Source organism: Platichthys flesus, chromosome 24 (genome assembly GCF_949316205.1).
Source record: "Platichthys flesus chromosome 24, fPlaFle2.1, whole genome shotgun sequence".
NCBI lineage: Eukaryota > Metazoa > Chordata > Actinopteri > Pleuronectiformes > Pleuronectidae > Platichthys > Platichthys flesus.
The window spans coordinates 13119700-13142793 of NC_084968.1; the positions used below are offsets into that span (position 1 = coordinate 13119700).

The window sequence follows — 23094 nt, forward strand, 5'->3', positions numbered from 1 at the left end:
AGACGGGCCTCTCACTTTCTATCTTTCATTACCCATCATCCTCTGCCCCTCCCTCCATCTCCCGTCTCTAAACGCTCATCATTTCATCATGTTACACCTCTGTTGCTCTGTCTGTCCATCATCTCTTCATCTTCCTCTCTCCCTCATTTTCTCCCACGTCGACTCTCGGATCCTTCAATCTCTGTTTCCTGCGCCGTCACCTTTTCATCCTTCCTCGTTGCCTCCTTCGCTTTCCATCCATCCTTCTTCATCTCTGGCTCCCCCCCCCCCCCCCTCCCCTCCACCTCCACCACCACCCGTCCATCGCTCTGTGTTTCTTCCTCCATTAGGGGGAAATGGAAAAAGTGACATCAGCTATTTGGTAAACGGAGAGAGATGGAGAGAGTAGAGGAGAAAGAGACGGATGGGATGAAACACGATAGAAAAATGGAAAGCAAAGAGTGACACTAGGAAGGACAGAAAGAGAGAGAGAGAGAGAGAGAAGGAAAACAGAGGAAAGCAGAGGGTGACAGAGGTGAGATGGAAGTAAAGACAGAAGTATGGGATGAGAGAGGTAGAGATCCATTAGAGAGAGAGAAAAAGAGAGAGGCTTCACCTCATTAACCTCGTAATGCAGAGTAAATATACAGTCTAAATGGAACATAGACGACGTGTGTGTGTTTACTCTCCGGCTTCTGTGTGACCGTGAAATGCATTAGAATGTGTGTGTGTTAGTGATGCACGGTATTAAATAAAGGTTATAGTTATACTTATAAGACTACTATATATATACTTTTGAATTGTTTATTTCTAATTGTTAGGACCAGCTTCGTTTTGGGGCTCTTTCACGTCTTGTTCGATTCAGACCTTCCGACTTTTGGGTTTAGTCTGAATGAAACTCATCAGCTGTGAATGGTTCGGTCCAAAAGAGGTGGTCCGGGTCAAACTCCACCCGGGTTCAAACCGAGGGCTGCTTTAGAACTAAACCTGCTGCAGGAGTGTGGATTCGTGCATCTAGTCCTGTCCGAGCCCGACAGACAACTAACTGAGGACGTAGCTTTAGTCTGTAGCTTTAGTCTGTAGCTTTAGTCTGTAGCTTTAGTCTGTCAGCTGGTCCATGGCTTTGGTCCTGTTGGAAATATTCCGACATCTATTGGATGGTTTCCTGTGAACCTTCGTACAAACATTCATGTTCACCAGGGAATGTGTAATTCTAATAAGTTGCTTAATAAGTTAAATACCCTGGTCACCGTGTTGCTGTTCTATTCTGGGTGGACTCACTAACTGGGAATACAAGTTCTAGGAGCACTATAGCAGTTTGCATTTGTGTTGTTCTGTGTGCGTTTGTGTGTAAATCACCAGCAGACACCAGTCATTATAATACTGTATATTTGCAGTCAGCTCAAACCCAGAGAACAGTGACAGACTTGAGAGATCATCAGGAGAAATAAAAACAGAACAAAAACAAGAGAACGCTGAATGTTATTTCTATCTACACGGAATATCCCTTTAACCCCCCCCCCCCAACCCCAGCCACCCTGGCCCCACCCCTCACGTACACATTTCAAATAGTAATCAACAAATAAACAAACAAAACACGCTGTGGAATAAACAAAACTGCAACACAACAGTCTGCACTCGTAGTAGGTCAGAAAATCTGGGGGAATAAAAAGATCCCCTGGCGTTTGACATCGCTGAGGAGCGCTTGATTTGTCCACCTGTGGTATGTTTCATTACTTTTCGAATCCCCTTCCCAAAAATTGTGTATAATTCGGGTAGTTTTAAATCCTCAGGTCGAACAAAAGAAGCGCTCCTTAGTTTTAATTTGACAAACGCCAGAAACTTCAGGACTACTTACTGGTCACGGGGGGGGGGGTCAAAAGGTGAAAAGGTCCATTGTTGAGGGAGAGAATCCAACGAACTTTCAGGATATAATATCGTGTCTAAAAATCACTCCATCGTAATAAAAAAGGTTTCTTTTTTTTTCTTTTTTTTCAACCTTTGCGTCATTTGAGAAACTGATTTCACAAGTCAAGGGTGATAGAAAATACTTCATACATTGAAAAGCTGCATCCAACAGTTTCAGAATAATGCCTCCGTATAGAAAGAGAGAGACAGAGAAAGAGGGGGGGGGGGGGGTAAAGGGAAAGAAGTAAGGAAGAGTGAAGGATTCAAGATCTTATAGGAAGAGATGCTGATTTTTATAGAAAAGAGAAAAGAGGGTGAAGAACAAATCAGAGGAGAGGAGAGAATACGAGGGGAGATGAGTGTACGGAGGATAAAATAAAGGACAACATAAGTTTTCCCATGCATTCTTTTAGGTCCCTGTACGGAAAACAAAAATGAATGAAACATGAGAGACAGAAATAGCCTCTCCAGTTGTTTTCCTCAGTTTCTTTTCCATCCAAATATTTTCTTTACGCGTCTTTCTTTTTCTTTAAACCCTCTGTTTCCATCCTGCGTCCTGAGCGCCTCCGATCAGCTGATTACCGTCCAATCAGAGGGTGTCAAATCCAAACCGGGGGGGGGGGGCTTGTGGTTTGAAGGAAAAAAGAAAGTTTCATCTTTTCATGGAAACACTCTTATCTCGTCAGCACCGATCACGAGGAGCCGGGTTCAGTCCAGTGAGTCACATGATGATATCCGACCAATTAAAAAGTCTCAGTCGTCCAATCAAATCATTTCTTCGCACAATGTCCGAACACGATGACGAGCGTTGATCGGTCCAGTCCTTTTAGCTCCTTCGCCTTTTCTTGGGAAGGATTTTAACTTTTTGAAATGAACGAGGGATGAGAAGAGAAAAGAGGATTGAATGGAGTGAATTGTGCCTAAAAAGAAGAGTAGAAGAAAGAGAGAAAAAGAGAGAGAGAGAGACGGCCCCAAAATGAGTCCAGATAAGGGGCGTGTCTCTTAGTAGTCTCAATGTTTCTTAGCGACATCAAAATGTCGCGGTTTAGCAAAGTTAGAATCCCGCCGGGGGAGGTCGTTGCTTTTCGTGGAAGCGGGCTGGTGGAGTTCTTCTGTGCAGGGGTGTGGGGGGGGTAGGGGGGGTAGGGGGGGCGAGATGATGGGAAGGGGGCGGGGTTTTCGAGAGGCCCAGTTTCCTCGCTCTAAAACATCATGGGTGTCTTCAGAAACGGCCGGGATTCTGGGTAAAAAGCAAAAATGCAAAGGAATCTGTAAGTAAACAACAACAAAATGATTAATGACTTCTGATTATTTGTTCGATCAATTGATGTTTACTCAATTAATCTCTGGAAATAACAGAAATGATGAATTAGTGTTTGTCTCACACAAGCAAACATCACGTGATGATGTAAAAACGGGCGGAGGTTGACAAGCTAAGACTGACTCGTGATTGGCTAAGCGCTTGTATGGGCGGGGCCTCGATACCGTGGCTCCACACATGACGCCACTGAGTCAAGATGGCGGCGCCCCCTACAGTCAGAGACGTGTAGTCCAACCTCAGCCACGGTTTCAGATTTCGGGCGTTTGCTCTCGTTGCTGCGACTCAGCTGCTGCAGCTCGAGCGTCTTTTGAATCGTTGCCTCTAATTGGTCGAGGAAGCTCAGGCTCTCATCTGGATAATTAAAGCAGGATGTGGTTTTTGTACAAACTTGTTTTTCCCTTTTCATCCGTTTATGATTGAAATCTCATATCTCCAGTTTTGCCGGGGTCGACTCTCCCTCCCTCCCTCCCTCCCTCTCTCCCTCTCTCTCATTTCACCTCCGTCGTTCTCCTTCCGCTCCCCGTAGTGCCGTTGCTGCACCCACCCACACAGGAGCATGTGCACAGCAACACACACACACAACCACACACACGCATGCAAAGCAAACAGACCCACACACATGCACACCTTCCCCTCCCCGCGGTGTCATTGTTTTCTGCGGACGTTGCAAAGTGTTTACATTTCTGCATAACAGCAACCATAAACCTGCCCCCTCCTCTTCCTCCTGCCCTCCGCTACTTTTCTTTTTTTCTTACTTCTCCTCCTTCTCGCTCTCCTTCGTCGTCTCACCTCCTCATTTCGTCCTCTATTGATCACTCGTCTTTTTTTCTTTCTTTTTTAAAGATATGAAACGGGTTAGATGATGGAATAAGAAACTTTTTTTTACATTTTCTCTTTCATCTGGCGCTCGCCCCTCGTTTCCTCCTTCATATTCTTTACCTTCCCTCCTTTTCATCCCTCTCATCTCCTGCCCTTCCCTATTTTTATCACCCCACCATGCACTCAAACCCCCTCCTCTCCTCCTCTTTCATCCCTCTGTTCTGCATGCATCCCCTCCCTCCTCCTCCTCCTCACCTCCCTCCCTCTTGTCCTCTATCTGTTACTCTCGTATTATTTTTATCCCGACCCATTCTTCTCTCTGTCCTCTCCTGTCCTTTTCTCTTTCTCCTTTAGGCAGCAGGTTTTTGGTCTGGTGCTTATTAACTGTCGTGTAACTTGAGAGTCGCGTCCCCCCCCCAAAAAAAACAAAATGCTCTAACTTCATTCCTCCGTTCGTTTGTTGTTTATCGTTCTGATTTGTTCATCTTCTGCTGCTGGATCGATTTCAGTATTTTTTTATCGCCATGCTTCACGCAAAGATTATTTTCCTTATTCGATTAATGAGCTTATTTTGATCTGAAACTTCCTTTCATGTAGTCACGTAGTTAAATTCCTTTGATCAGTTTACAATAATCTGACAATCACATTGTTGAAGCTGTAACGCAACATTATATTTTCATTTCGGCTTTAAAATATGCGATAAAACTTCTTTCTGTAATGTATATTCAGCCTTAATTCAGCAAATAAGTAACTCTTAATTTAAAAAGACAAATGTTTTTCAACCTGTGTGTATAATAATGCGAAACTACGTTTTTTAAATTAAAGCAATACAATAATATCATAAGGTCAAAATATGATTCCTCGAAAAAAGATATTAAATAAAATATGAAGAGTGTCACAAGTTGTTTATTTCCACATTTCATATTTATGTTTTCTTCTCTTTCCCAGTTTTCCCAACACGTCCCTGGAGCTTTTCATCCCAGGAAGTGTTTCACGTTTCAAGTGCAGCTGTGAGCCGCCGCTTCATTTCCTTTATTAAACATTCACTGGCTCCACATGTTAGATTGGATCAGTTTAAATGTGTAAAAGACTTTTAGGAAAACACCAAATTTCGGACTTGTTCATCGATATTTTATCTTTAAATTTGCTTTTCTCAACGATGCAAAAATACTGGATTATATTTTTTTAAACATAATATTTATTGTTTGAACTAAACTTTCCTCGTCTGACGCTCCTTTTTCCTATTTGTCACAAATCTGACCCCGTTTCCCTTCACGATCAACTCTGTCACTGTAAAACCCACATCTTCAGAGTGTGTGTGTGTCTCTGTGTGTGTGTGTGTGACTGTGTGTGTGTGACTGTGTGTGTGTGTGTGAGTGAGAGTGTGTATGTGTGAGAGTTTGTATGTGTGTGTGTCCTGGTTTACAAATGATGCTGACCTGCCTTGTTAAGAGTTTATCAGGTGGAGGAAATGTCACCAGGTCTTGGAACAAGGTCACATTTTTCAACTTCCTCCCCCTCGTGTCCTCCTTTACCTCCTCCTCCTCCTCCTCTTCCTCCTCCTCCTCCACTTTCTTTCCCTCAGCTCCCTGATCTCCCCCCTTTCTCTGTGTCTCCTTTCCCCCTTTATTTTTTGCCCTCTCTCCTTCTTTCCCTTTGTTCTTTCCCTCTCTTCATCCCCCCTCTTTCCTACTTTATCTCCACCTCTTGCTCTTCTTCATTCATTTCAGCCATTCCCTTCTTCGCACCCCCCTCTCTTCATCACTTCTTTCCATCTCCTCTGTTTCCCCTTTTCTTCCCCCTTTTTTCTCCTCCTCAGCCTTTCATTTTACTCCTCAATCCCCCTTTTCTTCCTTGCCTCTCATCCCTTCTTTTCCTCCACCTCTGCACCTCACATACCCCCACATCCTTACCTCATTTTTATCTTTCTTTCCATCCTGTACTTGTCTCTCTCTTTATTTCCCTTCTTCACCTTTTCACTTCTCTTTTCCTTCTTCTGTTCCTTGTTTCAACCATTTGTTTTATAATTTGTTCCGTCATTCATTTTCTTTTCTTATCCTTTCTTCCCTTCAGTCCCGTTCTCCCTCATCCTCCCCTCCTGTCCTCCATCCTCCTAACAATTCTACTCTTTCCCCCTTTTCTTCCTCACTCTTCTCTCTTCCTTGTCGTCCTCTTGTCTTTATTCCTTCTTCCGTCCTCCGATCGCCCTCTCTGCTTCCTCAGGTTTTTTATTTTCTTCCTCTCCTCTCCTCCTTTTCCCCTCATCCTCAGCTTCTGTCCTCCATCCTCCCAACCTACTCCTCTTTGCCCTCTCTTCTTCCTCACTTTTCCCTTTTCCTTGAGGTCCTCTCTTCCTCTCTTCTTCCTTCCTTTCTTTATTTTTTACAGCCAATTAGTCCAGTTGGTTTTGAACAAGCGAGAGAAACCGATCCCACTTTTTTCTCTTTAACCCTCGCTCCCTCGTTCTGATTGTAATGCGACGTCTTTCTTTGTATTCAGCAGTTTTCGCTTCACTCGTTAATTAAGAGTGTGGAAGGTGAGAGAGGCAGGGGAGGTGTGTGTGTCTGTGTGTGTGTGTTTGTGTGGTTGTGTGTAAGTAAACCACCATAGGTGCAAAATGCTTTTATGGCAGGAGGGATGAGTGTGTTTGTGTGTGTGTGTGTGTGTGAGCGAGGCACCAAAGGGGTCCTACTGGGCCAATCAACATTAATGAAATCAGGTGGGTCCGTGTGCGTGAGTGCGTGAGTGAATGTGTGTGTGTGAGCGTGTGTGTGATCGTGTGTGTGTGTGCGCATGTGTGTGTGTGTTTGTTAGTGCTTGGCTTGCAGAAGAGAGAGGATCTAAAAGGGTCTAAAGAGGAGAGAGAGCTAATTAGAGTTCCCTGTCTCACTTGAGTGTGGATCAAACACACACCCACACACACACACACACACACACACACACTAAAATACACAACTACAGGTACAGAGAGCACACACACACACACACACACACATCCCAGGGAGTGTGTGTGCCTGTAGATATTCATTTAAACACACAGGGTTTCAAGTGAGGCTTTTCAATGTCAGGCAGGACTGAGCACAGCTGGTGGAAAGAGGATGACACATGCATACTAACACCCCCCCCCCCCCCCCCCCTCACTGCTATACTTGTGAGGACCCTCATTGGCATAATGTATTCTCCCACGACCCAAACTCTTCATTCTAACTTCAATAAACCAAAGTGTTAACCTTCAACACGGCTCAGGTGAGCGAGTGAGGAGCAGTGAAATGGTTTCACACGTAGAAACACACACTTGACTCCACTCATCTGATAAATGTTCTATCTCCACACGGTTGTTTCCTCTGCGCTGACCAGCTGAGTCGAGCTTTGCTAGCGGAACCCGGAGAGAGACGAGTCGAGCTTTGGAAGTAAGCTACTGTTCGAGAGCGGTAGAGGAAACGCTTGTCGTTACATGTATGTAGAGAAACACACACACACACACAACCTGATTAAATACAACCAAGTTCAACCACAAACGTCCAAACTGACATAAAAGTAATAAAATATTTCCACTAGACATCTTTACAGGTCCAACCGGAGCATTAATGTTTGGGCCTGCAAAGACCTTGGATATCTCTACACACACACACACACACACACATGCAGTCAAACACACACGTGTTGTAAGGTTCACATCAAAGGGAGGCCACAGCGTCTGCTAAATGTCTGCACTAATCTGGCCCGGGCCCCAACACACACACACACACACACACACATACATGAATGTGCCGATGTGTAAGTCTGCGTTTCTGTACCGTATGATATCTTTAATGTGTGGCGTCTGTGTGCGTTTTATGTTCTTTTTTTAATATTGTGTGTGCGTGTGTGTGTGTGTGTGTGCGCTCAGGTACCTTGTACAGCATTGTTGTCTTGCTGGTTTCCATTAAGTTCAGGTTTATCCTCAGCAGCGTCTGGTACGAAGCACAAAGACAAGACAGAGTCTCAGTGGGTCGGCCAATAAAGAGCGAGCAGCACCTTGTAACCGGGCCGGTCGTAAACACAGGGAACCGAACCACAAAGGAAAACACTGGTCCACACACCACTCTGTTATTTTGTTATTTCCTATTGATGTTAATTGTCAAAGCTCTTTTACTGCTCTCTAAAAAAAAACTGATGTTAGAAATAAAAACATTACGACAGACGACATTCTCAATAAATTTTTGTGGCCGGACGTTGTTCCAGGAAAACATTAATATGGTGAAGTTTCCCGGTTGTAATGACAGAGGCTGGAGACGTCTTCCTGTTGGACTGGAGAACATGACTGAAACACTTCATCTGATTGGTCACCGGATGTTCAGGTTCAGACGGAACTGGAGAGTCTGAACCAATCAAGCTGTGAAAGAGTCCTCGAGTAAGAGTTTGATCCCCACACCTTAGGAATATTGCAATATTTAAATATATATCTGTAACGGCCGAGATCTGGAAGTCAAATATAAAAACTTGATAAACTTCGTACTGTTCTTGGCGTTGATGTTGTTGTTGGCGGCGTGAAGCGGCTCAGGAGAGGGGGAGGATGAGGACGAGTGTTTCAGAACGTCCTCCACTCTCTCCCTCCTCTTGGACTCAAACTCCAGCGCCTCCTGCAGCTTCCTCTTGGCCTTCTTCTCCTTCTTCAGACGCTTCTGGATGGAGGCTGCAGGAGGAACATAGAGGAACATTTCACCCTTTTGTTGTGTGACGCTGCAGTTCATAGGCTGAAGAATGGATCATCATATATGTGTGTTGGATTTGACACTTGTGTGTGTTTTATCCACTGAACCTAATAATGTGATGACCCTGGATCTACCTCTGCTCTGCAGCTCGGAGGTGAGCTGTCGCTCCAAACTCTCCCTCATCTCTCGTTCCCTGTAGAGCTCCATCTTCAGCTCCCTCTTCTCCGCCTGGATGTGTTTGTCCTGCACCCGAGCGTTCTCCACCGCCACCTTCAGAAGACCCTGAGGGCAGAGGAAGGACCATCAACATGCATAAGTATACGAGTGGAAAACAACTTCATTTACAGATGAAATCAAGGATTTAGCTTCTTTATGACGACTGTTTGATTATTATATCGACAATAAGGAATTGAACAAATCATTGAATTTAATAATCAGTGTAAATCAAAACTGTTCTAGAAAACTCATGTTTGTTATCAGAACCAATACAAATGGGATGGTACCTGTATGTTGGTCAGCAGGGTCTCTACTGACGACAAGCCGTCAGCGAATAGGAACGGAGCAGGGAAGCCGGGGGGCAGGGCTTGTCCCAGCGATGACTCGTCTGTGAAGAAAAGATCACGTTTAGATTTCCCCGATTTTGATCGTTCATCTTTTTAAACAGTCGCTGGATTTTCTTGAAAAAGTCAAGATTTCCGACTGTGAAAGATCTCGTAAGAACTTTTTGAACAATTATTAGCGACACATAAACATGAGTAAAGTTTTCCTGAGCGACGTCGAAGTTTATGAAAAAATGTTGATGTTTACTAAGGTGTAAAAGGCAACGGAGCAACATCAAAGAAATCAATTACACACACACACACACACACACACACACTCAGAGGTCGTTAGTATTCAGGCGATCGTGTGCGCTGCTAATTGGCAGGGATTAAAGACATCCTTGATTTGTGTGTGTGTTCATTGCGAGTGCGTCACAGTGTCTGCTCAGCCCTTAATGCCTAACACACTGACAACTGGGTTAACTCTGCTGTGAAATTAACGCTGATTAAGATGCACTCTGACACACACACACACACACACACACACACACACACACACACACACACACACACACACACACACAATCCCCTATCTGCCACTTCATCCATACATCCCTTCCTCTCATGTCTATCTTCATCGCTCATTCTCCACCTCAACACTAGTTTTTTTCCCTCATCTTCATCTTTTTCCCTCCATCACACATTTCCCCACCTGTTTTTCCTCTTTTCAAATCTTTCCCTGTCCTCTCTTTTATTCGTTTTTCTTTCTCTCGGGTCCTTTCTTTCTCATGTCTTGGCCTCTGTCACTTTGACCTTTCACCACCATAATCTACTAAATTCATCTGTGAGTGAACATTTGGGCCAAAGGGTTCGTGAGGAAACACGTTCACGAATAATCTACTTGGATGTTGTCCGGTCACAGTTTCCTTTTTACCTTCGACCACAAAATTCGAATCAGTTCATCTTTGACTCGACCAAGATGCTTTTTGCTAAATTTGTATAAATTCCCTTGAGGTGTTATTGTGATATCGTGTTCACAAGCCGCTGGTCAAAGCTCATTTCACTGTCTCCTCTGCTGTGAGCACACAGGGAGTCCAGAGGAGCAGTGTGACCTCACAGACGTAGTATTTAAAACTCTGAGGCTGCTGCTCCGTGGTGGCGAAACAACCAAGAGGTTATTTATTTTTTCCACTATTGATTTTAAAGGAAGCGTTTTTCTCTGCTGATGCGAGCGGTCGCTTCCCGGGAGGATGAACGAGTGGAACCGAGGGAAAAGGTGGAGAGAAGGATGAAAACAATGTGTTTTAAAAGAATGGAAAACACAGAGAGAGGGGAGAAGAGTAATGGAGGGTGGAGAGGCCCTGCGTGCTTTTAGTGCGTGACCCCTCGACCCCTTTTAGCCATGCCTCCTTCACTTAGCCTCACCCGCCTCCCTCCATCCATCCCTCCCTCCATCTATCTCTCTCCCTCCCTAATCCCCCTGATTGATGGTTCGGAGACAGGTGATCAATAGGAGCGGCGGAACATCCTGACGCTTCTGTTTCTGTTTGTGTGTGTGACCAGGTTTTTGGTCTCTGCACGTGTGTGTCTGTGTGTGTGTGTCTGTGTGTGTGTGAATACAGTAGATGAGGAAAGCCCTCCTAAGTGAGGACAATTTGTCAGTTGTCAAAATAAAATGGGTAAGGGTTTAGATTAAGGTGGATAATGGAATATCCTCTCTTATATAAGTGTGTGTATGTATGTGTGTGTGTCTGTGTGTGTGTGTGGTCCAACCTTTGTCCTTTGTTATTTTCTTGTTGGCTGCAGCAGGGTTGCTGAGTGCAACATCTGCATCAGCTGACACTAGTCCTGCGGAAAGAAGAAGTACAGCGGGTTGGTGTTTGTGCAACAACACACATACACAAACACACACACACATGCTCCTTGTGTGTACATTTTTACAGTAGACCGATACCACAGATACATATACGAGTCTACATCCATACATCACTGTTGTTATAGTTATACAAAACGCTGCTGGTCCTGTTATAGTGTTATTGCTGTGGGGTTGTGTTTCGGTCGAACAGAAACGTGTGTGTGTGTGTGTGTGTGTGTGTGTGTGTGTGTGTGTGTGTGTGTGTGTGTGTGTGTGTGTGTGTGTGTGTGTGTGTGTGTGTGTGTGTGTGTGTGTGTGTGTGTGTGTGTGTGTGTGTGTGTGTGTGTGTGTGTGTGTGTGTGTGTGTGTGTGTGTGTGTGTGTGTGTGTGTGTGTGTGTGTGTGTGTGTGTGTTCGTACCCAGTCTTTCTGGCGAGCTGGAGGCCGAGCTGCTGGGCTGTGACTGCAGAGGAGTGTGGGTCTCGTCCACAGACGGAGAGAGAGAGGGGCTGTCACACACTCTCTCCTGGAGAGAGAGAGAGAGAGGCAGAAGGAAAGAGTGAGTGAGTGAGTGAGATGAGATCAGGTCCAGAGGTTCAACATGGACGTCTGTGGTAAATCACTAGAGGCTGTTTGACCAGTGGTCTACCAGTGGTCTACCAGTGGTTACAGACTGGAAACCACCTTGTTACAGGCGGAGCAGCAAATTAATACACACAGGAGAAAACATTGTGTAAAATAATCACTTTGTTTAATCCTGTAAAGTTTTCTTGAAGGACTTCTGACTGTGTGATAATAAAGTGTGTCACCTTGATGACAGGTGCGCGGTGGACATGAGTGTGGATCTGCTGGGCTGCGGCGGCCATGTTGGCGATGGTGTTGAGGTGGTTCATCTGGGACATGGCCATGGCCACGGAGGCAGGGGGCAGGCCCATGGGCAGCAGAGGGTGGGGCATCATCATGAAGGGCAGGTCCAGCCCTGGAGACAGAGGACACAAGACATCTGTGAGTTTTAATACAAATTATTATTCTAAAAGTTTAAAATAGGAGCAGGGGAACGTCATTGACTTCTGTCCAATCACAGACAAGAGGTGTTGTCCCTCCCCTTCAGTAATCTGAGACGCTGTGATTGGAGCCTCAGGGCCACCGTAGTGTCATCTGTCACTGTTGTTTAACACATTCAAAGTGTTGTGTTGTTGTGGCTGGACTCCAGCCGACCGGTGACCTAATTATCAGATCTCACGTTTCTTCTCTCTTGATGTGTTTGTTTGATATTTTTACTTTTACTTTTATAAAAATATGAAAGTCCAGTCGTGGTTAATAAAACAGAACAGACGACCAGAGTCTGTTAGTGTCTGTGAACTTGATTTGAACCGAACCTCCAGGACACGGAGCGCGGAGGTGTCAAACACTCTGCTAATAAACGTAGACAAAGCTGAGGAGGAGCGAGGGATGGAGGGATGGAGGAGAAAAGATGGAGGTGGCAGGGTTAAAGGCTGAGGAGGTGAAAGTAGAGAAGGAGGTTCTGTTGTTCAGTGTCACCGTCGATCTCTTGTCCTTTTTCTTTTGATCACTCTTCTCTTCTTCTTTGATTATTTTGTTATTTTTCTCTTGTCATTTCATCTTTCTCCCCCACTCTTCCTTCATGCATCACTCACTCCCCCTTCCTCCTCTCTTTTGCACATGAGACACACACACACACACACACACACACAACACATTTGACTGCATTTGCGAGGACGTTTCCATTTACTGAAATTCAGCCCTTTGACCCAGAAGCACCACCTTGACTCGTGACCTCTGACCTCTCACCCCTCTCACCCTGAAAGACCCCCCCCCTCCCCCGCAAGATGTAGACACTGAAGAGGAGTCGCCTCAGCTGTTGACAACACACACACAGACACACACTCACACTCTCAAAGTGCAGCGGCTGCTTTCATTCCAATGAAACAATAACACTGATTGCTGTTGTCGTGACAACTGAAGTGATAGAATAATCAATGTGAGTGTTTGTCACCTCCCGCTGCCCAGTGTGCGTGTGTGTGTGTGTGTGTGTGCGTGTGTGTGTGTATGTGTGCATGTTTGTTTGTGCAAACACATTACTTCTGCAATAAGAAAAAGAGCGAGAATGGGTGTTTTTCTGTGTGTTAGTGTTTGTGTGTGTTAGTGTGTGTGTGTGAGTGTGTGTGTGTGTGTGTGTGTGTGTGTGTGTGTGTGTGTGTGTGTGTGTGTGTGTGTGTGTGTGTGTGTGCTTGTGTGCATGTGTGTGTGTGGTGTTGATGAATTGAGTCATTTAGTAGAGTGTGTGCTGATTAATCCAGGCAGAGTGTTAATACAGGAGATGGGAACAGATTAAATGGCGTACATTAACAAATATTGCCAACACTTGAAACACACACACACTCTGAACGTGTCTGTTTGTGTGTGTGTGTCTGTGTGTGTCTGTGTGTGGGTGTGTTTGTGTGCTCACTGTTAGCCAGTAGCTGTTGCTGCTGCTGGAGTTGTTGCTGATTGACCGCTCCGATGGTCGGCCCCCTCCCTCCACCTGCCACCGCTCCTCCTCCTCCTCCTCCTCCACCTCCCATCATTCCGACCGGTGCTCCTCCGCCCCCCCCTCCCCCTGCTCCTCCTCCACTGTGGGCTCCAGCGGGGGGGCTGGTGAGACGCTCCTTATCCCAGGAACACTCGCTGCCTCCTGGGTGGAGACGCAGAGACACAGAGGGTTGGATGTTCAGATGTAAAGTCGATACGATTCAGTCTCAGTCATGCTGACGTCGGTTCAACGCTACTTTAAGGAAACTGGCTCAAGGTGTCCAGATAAATGAGGCAGGGTGAGGTCACAGTGACCTTGACCTTTGACCCTTGAACACCAAGTTCTAATCAGTTCATCTGAGTCCGACTGAGCGTTCGTCTCCAATTGGACGAAACTCTCTCGTTGTTCCTGAGACGTTGACGATCGTGGGAGAGACGAACTCTTTGAATATTTTCACCTTCGGGTTTTAGTTTTCTGTTGAGAATGAAATGATCACTTCCTCTCCTTCATTCCTGCATGCTCTCTCTCTCTCTCTCTCCCCCCCTCTCTGTGTAACGTTCCCTCTCTCGCCCTCCACACTTCTCTCGCTCCGCTCCCCGCTTCCCTCTCTCATCCATCTTCATCTCCCTCCATTAGTTTGAATTAGCAAACGTCTCTCTCTATTATTGCCTACTGAATTCCCAGTGCTGTGCTGTGTGTGTGTTTGTGTGTGTGTGTGTGTGTGTGTGTGCCCGTGTGTGTGAGTGTGTGTGTGTGTGAGACAGCTGGACCTCATCCTCTCTGCCATTTACACCAGGGAGGAAAAGAAGTATAAACAGATGGGCAGATGTTCTGTCTCTCTCTCTTCTCTCATTTTTCCTTGGCCTTGTCCTTTCCTTACTTCCCTCTCCTCCATCACTCCTTTCCTTCCCCCACTCCATCCTCGCCTCTCCTTCTTTACCTGTCACTCCTCTCCTGCCTTCCCCCTTATCGTCTCCTTCCCTTCCTTCTCTTCTCTTCTCTTCTCCTTCCTCTATCCTCTATCCTTCCTCCTCTCTCCTTCTCCGCTTGCCTCCCTCTCACTTGCTTCTCCCCTCCTTTCCATCTTTTTCCATCTCTCTCTCCACTCGTCATTTTGACCGACACAAATATTCAGTTTTCTAGACAAAGCAAAATATTTAAACTTTTAATTTTGAAAATGTTTTAATTGATTCATCAATTAATTGATTTTCTGTCAATCGTGTCGTTAAAAAAAAATCCAGTCTCTTCTCTGGGACGTTTCTGCCTCTTCAGGTGATTCCTCAAAGAACAAGAAATGTTTTGCCGGATTAAAAGATATTTAACATTTGTATTTTCAATAAGAGAAACTCTTCAATCGTGTTTCACTCTTTCTCCGTGTTTTTGTGCTTCAATCTCTTTTTCTCTTGTGTCTATGAAGAAAGAAGATTGAGGAAAATCCAGAGCGATCAACTTTCACTTGTCAATTATCAGATTCTTTTTTCCTCTCGTCCTAAATACGATTCTGTTTCCTCTCCTCCTCTGTCCTCCCTCGCTTTATTTTCTTTTTCATTTTACACTCGCTCCTCGCTGCTGTATTGTCCGACGCAGTTTCCCAGGCTGACGCGAGTGTGTGTTACAAAGAAAACAAGGTCAGACGACCGAGGGGAGAAAACCAAAATCACTCTGAATGAAATAATAGACAGAGAATGGCTGGAAATAAATAGTAATAAAGGGAGAAAAAAACAACAGATTGAAAGAGAATAAAACGAGAGAATAGGGGAGGAGTAACTCTATCGGCCCGTTATTCAGGTCAGTGGAAGAAAAGGAGGAAGAGAAAGAGAAATAGAAACAAGAGAATCTGGCTGGAAACAGAAGGAGTGCTTTCTCTCTCTCTCTCTCTCTCTTTCTTTCTTTCTTTCTTTTCTCTTAGCTTTTTGTATTCTGTCTTTTTAATAATTCAGAGACGCAAACACAGCAGAGATGGCGTGTGTGTGTGTGTGTGTGTGTGTGTGTGTGTGTGTTTGTGTTGTGTTGTGTTGTGTTGTGTTGTGTTGTGTTGTGTTGTGTTGTGTTGTGTTGTGTTGTGTTGTGTTGTGTTGTGTGTTTTACCTGTGTTGGAGTGCATGTCGTCGTTGTCCGACTCGTTGCCGTTCTGGAGACTCATCATCATCTTCATCTTGTGAAGCTTCTGGAGCTCGGCCATGGCTGCTGCTGTCAGGCCTGTGATACACACACACACACACACAGGCATCCACACAAAAACACACACAGACACACACACACAGGGTTAACTTCATCATTATGACATCATCTTTAGCAGAACATACTTGTGACCAGTATTTAATCACCACCAACACCTGTTACAGTCAACCAATCACAGGCCTCCTCCGGCCGTGGACTACACAGGTGCCACCTGCCTTTACCCATGATGCTTTGCAGCGAGCTGTGACACACATACTGACACCCCTCGTCCGAGCGAGCGTTTTGTTCAAGTGTTTCGGGGTGTGAGCGCGGTTTCAGACGCCTCCAGGCTGATGTATATTCACTGATACACACACATGCCAAAAACAGCCTCGCACACACACATTACACACACATTATGCACACAAACGCACGCACACGCACACTCTTTTGTATGGACTAAGATCCCTGGCTCTGCGCACTGACCTGGAACTGACTTCTATACACAACAACCAGCAGAGTGAGAGAGTTGACCCTCTCTGTGTGTGTGTGTGTGTGTGTGTGTGTGTGTGTGTGTGTGTGTGCGTGTGTGTGTTTGTGTTCACCATATTTTGTAAATGTGCATGTTAGTTGTAACATTGTGTGAGTATGTACAGTTGGCTTTCATGTAGATATGTGTGTGTATGTGTGTGAGGGAATGCGTGCTTATCTCTGCATTCTTCTGTGTGTGTGTGTGTGTGGGGGGGGGGGTGTCAGTTGGTTTTGCCCCAGTCACGGTTGACGGCCTTGTAGGAATGTCCATTACACAGACACACAAACACACACACACACACAGTACAGTTGTCCGCGAGCTATAAAGAAAACAAGATAAACAAAATATTTAGTTAAAGATTTACACGAAAAAGTTTAATTTATAACAGAGTCCTTAGTTTTTATCTAACCAATAAAAAAAACAACTGAAATAAATCATTAGCTGTGTTTTTTGTATAAATTATATAAAAGGAAATCTTTTATTTTTTTAACAGAAGATAAACCCTGGTGTTAAAGTAATCTGATTACATGTCCGTGTTGTGAGATTGAGGAAACTTTTATGAATCTGTTACTTTTTGTTTCTCGTCTGATTGACTCACCAAAACGTTCAGTTTTTTTGTCAAGGCCACGATGAACTGGTGTTATCTGAATATTTTAATATGTGGACCTTATTATTTTTTTTTAAATATATCTATTTTATCTATTAGTGATTATTCTATTTAGTATATTATTGTGTATTTGTGTTAATATTTTTTCAATAGAATAAAAAAGTTATTTATTTGTGAATCTAAAAATCTGATTATTTAAAAATTAAATGACGTCTGTCAATGGACCTTAATTTATATATATGAATCTGAAAACAACTCTTCCAGAATCCACCGTTAAATGTCGAGAAAAGAAAAGAGAGAGAGAAAAGAGAGAGAGAAAAGAAGAGAGGTCCAGTCAGAGAGCCTGAGGCCGAGTGACCAGACGTATTGTCTGACTTCCTGCTGAGGATGAAATGAAGAAAGATGTCGGAGGAAAAGAGGCCAAACAGACAACAAGACACAATCTGCTGTGAATAATGAGTGAAAGTGTAGTTTGTACATTTCATTATCTGTGTTAAAGATGGAGGGATGAGACGAGGCCGAGGAGGAATGAAATGAGATGATCTGAGAGACGACAGAATGGACTGAGAGAAGCAGGATTGATGTGACGGAGAGAAAAGGCAGGAGAGAAAGAAAGAGAGCGAGAGACGACGTCAGAGAGAAGATGAGTGAAGAGGAAGCGGTCACATGGGTAAAAGTTATAAAGGGTGAAACCAACAACAGGACTTGTAAATGTCCATATTTAGAAATGATGTCCAACTTTGAGCCGACAAAATTGTCCGATCAATGATCCAAATATTCATATTTTCAGGTTATGGTGACATAAAACAGAGAAACACAACAAAGTGAAGTCGAATCGTCTCGATCTCCCCCTGGTGGTTGACATACAACCCTGCCTCCTCCTTGTTAGTAGATTGGACATGGACCAAACTAAAGATTCATAATAGAATATCTGCAAACAACAACAACATAACGTTGTCTGGCAAATCCGGTAATCACAGTAATGTAATATATCTGAAATATTAAAGTTTTGGGAAACTGAACAATTTACGATATAAGGGGGGGGGGGGGGGGGTGTAAGAATAGAAAATGGAGTCTCTGTAGGGGCAGGAGTATATTCTCAAATTGATTCTTCTATTTAGGAATGCCTTCTCTCTCACTCACACACACACACACACACACAATGTAGGTGGACATACACACTGATATACATTCGATCAAGTGCCTAAGTGTAAACACACACACACACACACACACAGACACACACACTCGGACACAGAGTCAGAACGCCCTCTTCGCCTCAATGCAACCAGAAGACAATCAATAGTGAGGGCAGAGCCACAGTACTGTTCTCCATCACGACTATCAGACACACACACACACACACAGACACACACACACACACACAATCACTATTCTCTCTCTCCTCTGTCAGATCAATGGCTGTCCGCTGTGTCCACGGTTACCGAGCATCGACCCCCGTCGCTAATGGCGACCACAGAACCTTGGGAATTAGTGTGTGATTGATTGACAGACTGCTGCAAAGACACGCACATCATATAGAAGCAGTGTGTTTGTGTGTAGGTGTGTGTGCTTCAGTGGTCCCCTGTGGGTTGTCCATACGTTGTTTACCCATCTCCTTTTTCCTTCCTGTGCATCCTAATGCTTTCCGAAGGACGAACCAGAGAGAGAGAGGAGAAGAGGGGGAAGACGTTGAGGAGGAAAAAGAGGGTGGGGCGGAAATACGAGCGAAAAGAAGTGAATCATCAGCGAAACGTGACGTCTCAGGACCGAGAAATAAACCAATCAAGAGGTTTCTCCCAGCGGTGCCGAGGTGGTTGTAAACTCTGCTCGGCCCAATTAAAAACGGCAACAAAAATCGAGCGAAGATTTATCGTTTTCATCAGTTTCTACTCATTTTAGATCTAGTGCCCTCTAGTGGCATAGACGTGTACCTACATTAAAGGTTGGTCCAAAGTTTGGCATTAAAAGTCTGAAATACTTTTTAGAATAAACCAAAGAAGAAGTTAATGTGTTCTTGCTCTTTTTTAAAAGAGATGAGACCTGTTCGATGACGTCCTGGTTGGATAAAATGTAAGAAGTACAATCTTCCTCGCAATCAGGTAACGTGAAGTTTGATCTAGATAAAGTAGGAAATAGTGTTTGGACTTTTAGAATCTCCTCGTCTTTCCAAGTTCTTCGTCTTCTTCATCCTGAGTAATTTGTCTTCTTCCAGTTTTTCTCACATGGACTCACTTTGACATTTTACCGGGACTCTGTAGGAAAAGTTCTGGAAAATGTCCGGAGCAGCTGACTGAGACAGTTGTGTTCTCACGGCTCCAGAACATCTCAGGAAACCGTCCCGACTTCAGAGCCGGTCTGAAAACATCTTAAGACGCCGAGCATCATAAAAACACGTCTTCTGCTACTGTAAGGTCTTTCTCGGTAAAAGCTTCCACCGTTTGGCAGGCGATGTCCTAAATGAGATCTGACAGGGTCCTTCCCCGGCGCAGTGCATCAGGACGCTCTTTAATGGCTTCCAGTTTGCTGCTGGAGGTTGTCGGGTGATCTTCCAGAGTCCTGAACCCCCCCTGCCTGGGCTCGCGTGAAACCCACCCCATTTGGCCGGGGCTGTAAATATTTAATCCGCTGCACCTACATCTCTGACGAAGTGCTCCGAACGCGCTCTCAGAGACGGAGTGACACTTTGAATAAAACAAACAGGAAAACGGAGAAATTGCTCTTTGTGTTCTGAATTTAGAAACACACTGTTCAGGCTTTTTTTGTTTGCTTTTCCATCTTTTCTTTCTTCCTGTGAGCACTCGAAGGGCCAATTTACAAACAGTCGATTGCTCCTGTGCTGAGTCAAATAGATTTCAGCTCCGCGCTCGGGCACTTAGGTCGCCCATCTTCAGCTTTCACTGGATTTTCAAGACGGCCATTTGCCGCCCGCCATTTTGTGTCATCTCTGGCCGACGCAGAAACACTCAGAGTTATTGTTTCTGTTCTTGAGTCTCGGCAGGAAGTCAGAACCTAGTTGAGGTTCTACTGTCCATCTGAAGACATCGGTTCTATCGTCAGTCGTTCTGTTGCTAATCAACATTTTAAAGTTCTCTTACTTGTCGTTAAGGTCGTTGTGTCGTCCATTTAAAGTTGCCGATTATGGATTCTATTGTCTGTTTGAGTTCAACACTTAATTACTCATTGATGACTCCTGGTATAGAGAGCGTTATTGGTCAGTTTAACGGGTTGGTAGATCAATTCTCCATTAAAATCAATTGGTGGGGCAAGGCACTAACACAATAGGTGTCGACTTGGTGGAAATATGTGTTACTGGTGATTTGTATAAATAACTAAGATGAAATAACTGCATTAGTTTAACATTGAAAAGACATGAGGGGTTTGATTTCTCTGTTTTCATTCAAACTAACGTTCGCCAGTTGACAATTAATTTTATTTATGTATTTCTAAGGATTGTTTCTATTTTTTTTTTTAAACGGATAAGTTTAAAGCCAACCTGATTGTCACATTGATTCATCAGTAACAAACACCACCAGTGGAGGGCGCTCTCTCTGCGACACGTCACTCTTATCATTATGTCTTCGTAAAGCAGGATGATGGAAAATACTTAATATCACTTTAGTCCTCTTCAGCCACCCCCCCTCTCTCCCTCTCTCTCTCTCTCTCTCTACAGCTCTCCCCCTCAACTCTGCCTCGATCGCCCCCTCCCTCCCTCCCTCCCTCCCCCCCGCCTGCAGGTGCACATAAGAGTCCTCAGATGAGTGTGTTTGTTTCAAGACACGATTGAAAGATCCTCATCTGTAACCTATAGTTAGAAGGTTGGGGTGTGTGTCTGTGTGTGTATAGATGTGTTATGTTTAAGTTCCTCTCGGCAAAATGTGTGTTTATATAGTGTGTGTGCATGTGTGCGAGCGTGTGTGTGTGTGTGTTAGAATACAAGGCGAACCATTGAGCTGTTTTTGAAGTGAATTAACAAGTCAAATGAGTGCCGCATAGGTTACCACACACACTCAAACACACACTCGCTCACACACACACACACACACACACTTTCGCTCAAACACACACACGGTCCCACGCTTATCATCACAGCTTCTTTGTTAAGGAAGATGAGGCCAATTAAACTGATATCACTCTTGTTGTCGTTCACGCCTCCTCCCTCGCTTTCCCTCCCATCGCTCTACGTTTCATCCTTCTCCTCCTCTCTCCTTCCCTTCATCTCTTTCTTCACTTCACTCCCTTTTCCTTTCTCTCAAGCTTCACTTTTTTCTTCCATTTTCATCTCTTTGCACTGTTTCCTCCTCTTCCATCTTTCCACTGTTCTTCCTCCATCCGTCTTTCCTCTTTTCCCAAATCCTCTCTCTTCCCCACTTCACCGCTGCTCTGTCTCTCTTACTTTCTTCCTCCCTCTATTTGTTCTTCACCCCTTTTTAAATCCTTTCTTGTTGCTTATTTTGAAAATGGAGAGATGGAAGGAAATAGGGGAAAAGAGGGGAGGAGAATGAAATATAAAATTGGAAGTCAGACAACAGAGAGGTAGACACTGGCAGAGGACGGAAAAGAAGGGAGGGGTAAGAGGAAGGGAAAGAAAGAAGAAGATATGGAGAGTAAAAAAGAAATGAGGAAAAGAAAAAGGAGGTGAGGAGAAGTAGGAATCGAGAAATAAAGGTGAAAGAAGTGAGGATGGGAAGAGGTACCATACTGGGAATGATTGGGAGGAGTGGAGTTGTGAAGGAAGAGAAAAGGGGGATGACAGGGAGGGGAAAGTTTAAATAGTTTGTATATACTCTTTTACATCCTTTCCTTCATCCTCCCTTCTTTTATCACCCCTCCTTCTCTTCTGTCCTCATATCTCCTCCTTTGTCTCATAGTTGTCCTCCTCTCCTGCTCCTCTTTCTTTCCCACCTCTCTTCTCTTCCCTCCTCTCGTTTCAGTTCATCCCTCCATCCTCTTCCTTCTTCTCACCATTTCTCTCTCTCTCTCTCTCTCTCTCTCTCTCTCTCTCTCTCTCTCTCTCTCTCTCTCTCTCTCTCTCTCTCTCTCTCTCTCTCTCTCTCTCTCTCTCTCTCTCTCTCTCTCTCCGTCCTTCCACCTCTCGCTCTGTCTTTCCAAACTGTGTGATAAATGTCCATCTGTGATTGGCCGATGCCCCCCATCGCCGTGGCGCCCGCGAGGTCGTAAACAACAGCTCGTCTCCCCCGGCAACGTGGCGTCTCCATGGACGCGGGGCCGCTAAGGCGACGGACTCTGCGTGTGTGCGACATCCGAAGACTGCCAAGTGTGTGTGTCTGTGTGTGTCTGTGTGTGTGAAGGAGAGAGAGAGCTAATGGGCGATCATAAGTGAGCAAATGTTTTCTCTGGGTTCCACTAATGTTCAACAAACACACACATTTCTGTGCACACACACATCAGGTGTGTGTGTGTGTGTGTGTGTGTGTGTGTGTGTGTGTGTGTGTGTGTGTGTGTGTCATTAGTATGCCACAGTGAGCTGTGTCCATATGTCACTAAACACAACCATGTTTTATTTATCCTGGAGAGAGAGAAGGAGGCAAACGTTCACTGTCAAGAGTATAGAGCGAGGGAAGGAAGGAAGGATGGAGGGAGGGAGGGAGGGACTAAGTGAGAACTTGAGAGAGAAAGGTGAGAAGAGGCGAAGTGGGTAAGATGGAGGAGAGATGAAAATTAATAGAAGGAGGGATGAAGAAGGAGAGGAGGACAGGAAAGAGGTGACGAAGTTTAAAGAGGTGCAAAATGGTAGGTGATAGGTTTTAAAGGAAACGAAAGAAGGGAATAGAAGAGGAGGGAGGGGAGCAAGAGAGAGAAAGATGAAAGGGGAGAAGTTAAGAATCAAGAGAAGGGAGGAAGGAGAGAAAGAAGGAAGGGAAAGGAGAGAGAAGAGGAAGGAAAGGAGGAAAAGGGGGAGAGGTAGGAGAGCGAGAAAGTTTGGAGGTGCTAGGACTCAAAGAGAAAAACGGGGAGAATGAGCGAAGGAAGGGAGGAAAGGAAACGAAGGAAGAGAGATAAGGAGAAAGGTGAGGAAGGAGAAAAAGAGAGGAATTCAGGAAGGGAAAAGTTAGGGATGGAGGAGAGGAAGGAGAGAGAAGGAAGGAAGGAGGGAGGTATAAAGGCAACAAGGGGAAATAGGTAA

At 44.8% G+C, this 23094-nt stretch overlaps 1 protein-coding gene across 4 annotated transcripts in view; it reads right to left on the bottom strand.

Moving 5' to 3' along the window:
- Positions 1 to 2291: 2291 nt before the first annotated feature.
- The window catches only part of dachb (dachshund b), a 56522-nt gene continuing 35719 nt past the window's right edge, over positions 2292 to 23094 (bottom strand). Inside the window, exons 3-12 of one of the 4 annotated variants that reach the window (XM_062383547.1) lie at positions 15736 to 15846; positions 13585 to 13809; positions 11924 to 12093; positions 11535 to 11640; positions 11034 to 11108; positions 9225 to 9325; positions 8856 to 9003; positions 8526 to 8702; positions 7921 to 7980; positions 2292 to 3127 (exon numbers count right to left, since the gene is read on the bottom strand). In XM_062383547.1, coding sequence (XP_062239531.1) covers positions 3090 to 3127; positions 7921 to 7980; positions 8526 to 8702; positions 8856 to 9003; positions 9225 to 9325; positions 11034 to 11108; positions 11535 to 11640; positions 11924 to 12093; positions 13585 to 13809; positions 15736 to 15846 — 1211 coding nt within the window. In that variant the 3' untranslated portion in view covers positions 2292 to 3089. Of the gene's footprint in view, positions 3157 to 7920; positions 7981 to 8075; positions 8403 to 8525; positions 8703 to 8855; positions 9004 to 9224; positions 9326 to 11033; positions 11109 to 11534; positions 11641 to 11923; positions 12094 to 13584; positions 13810 to 15735; positions 15847 to 23094 lie in introns of those variants that run through there. The other 3 variants (XM_062383545.1, XM_062383549.1, XM_062383548.1) reach the window with 3 other exon arrangements.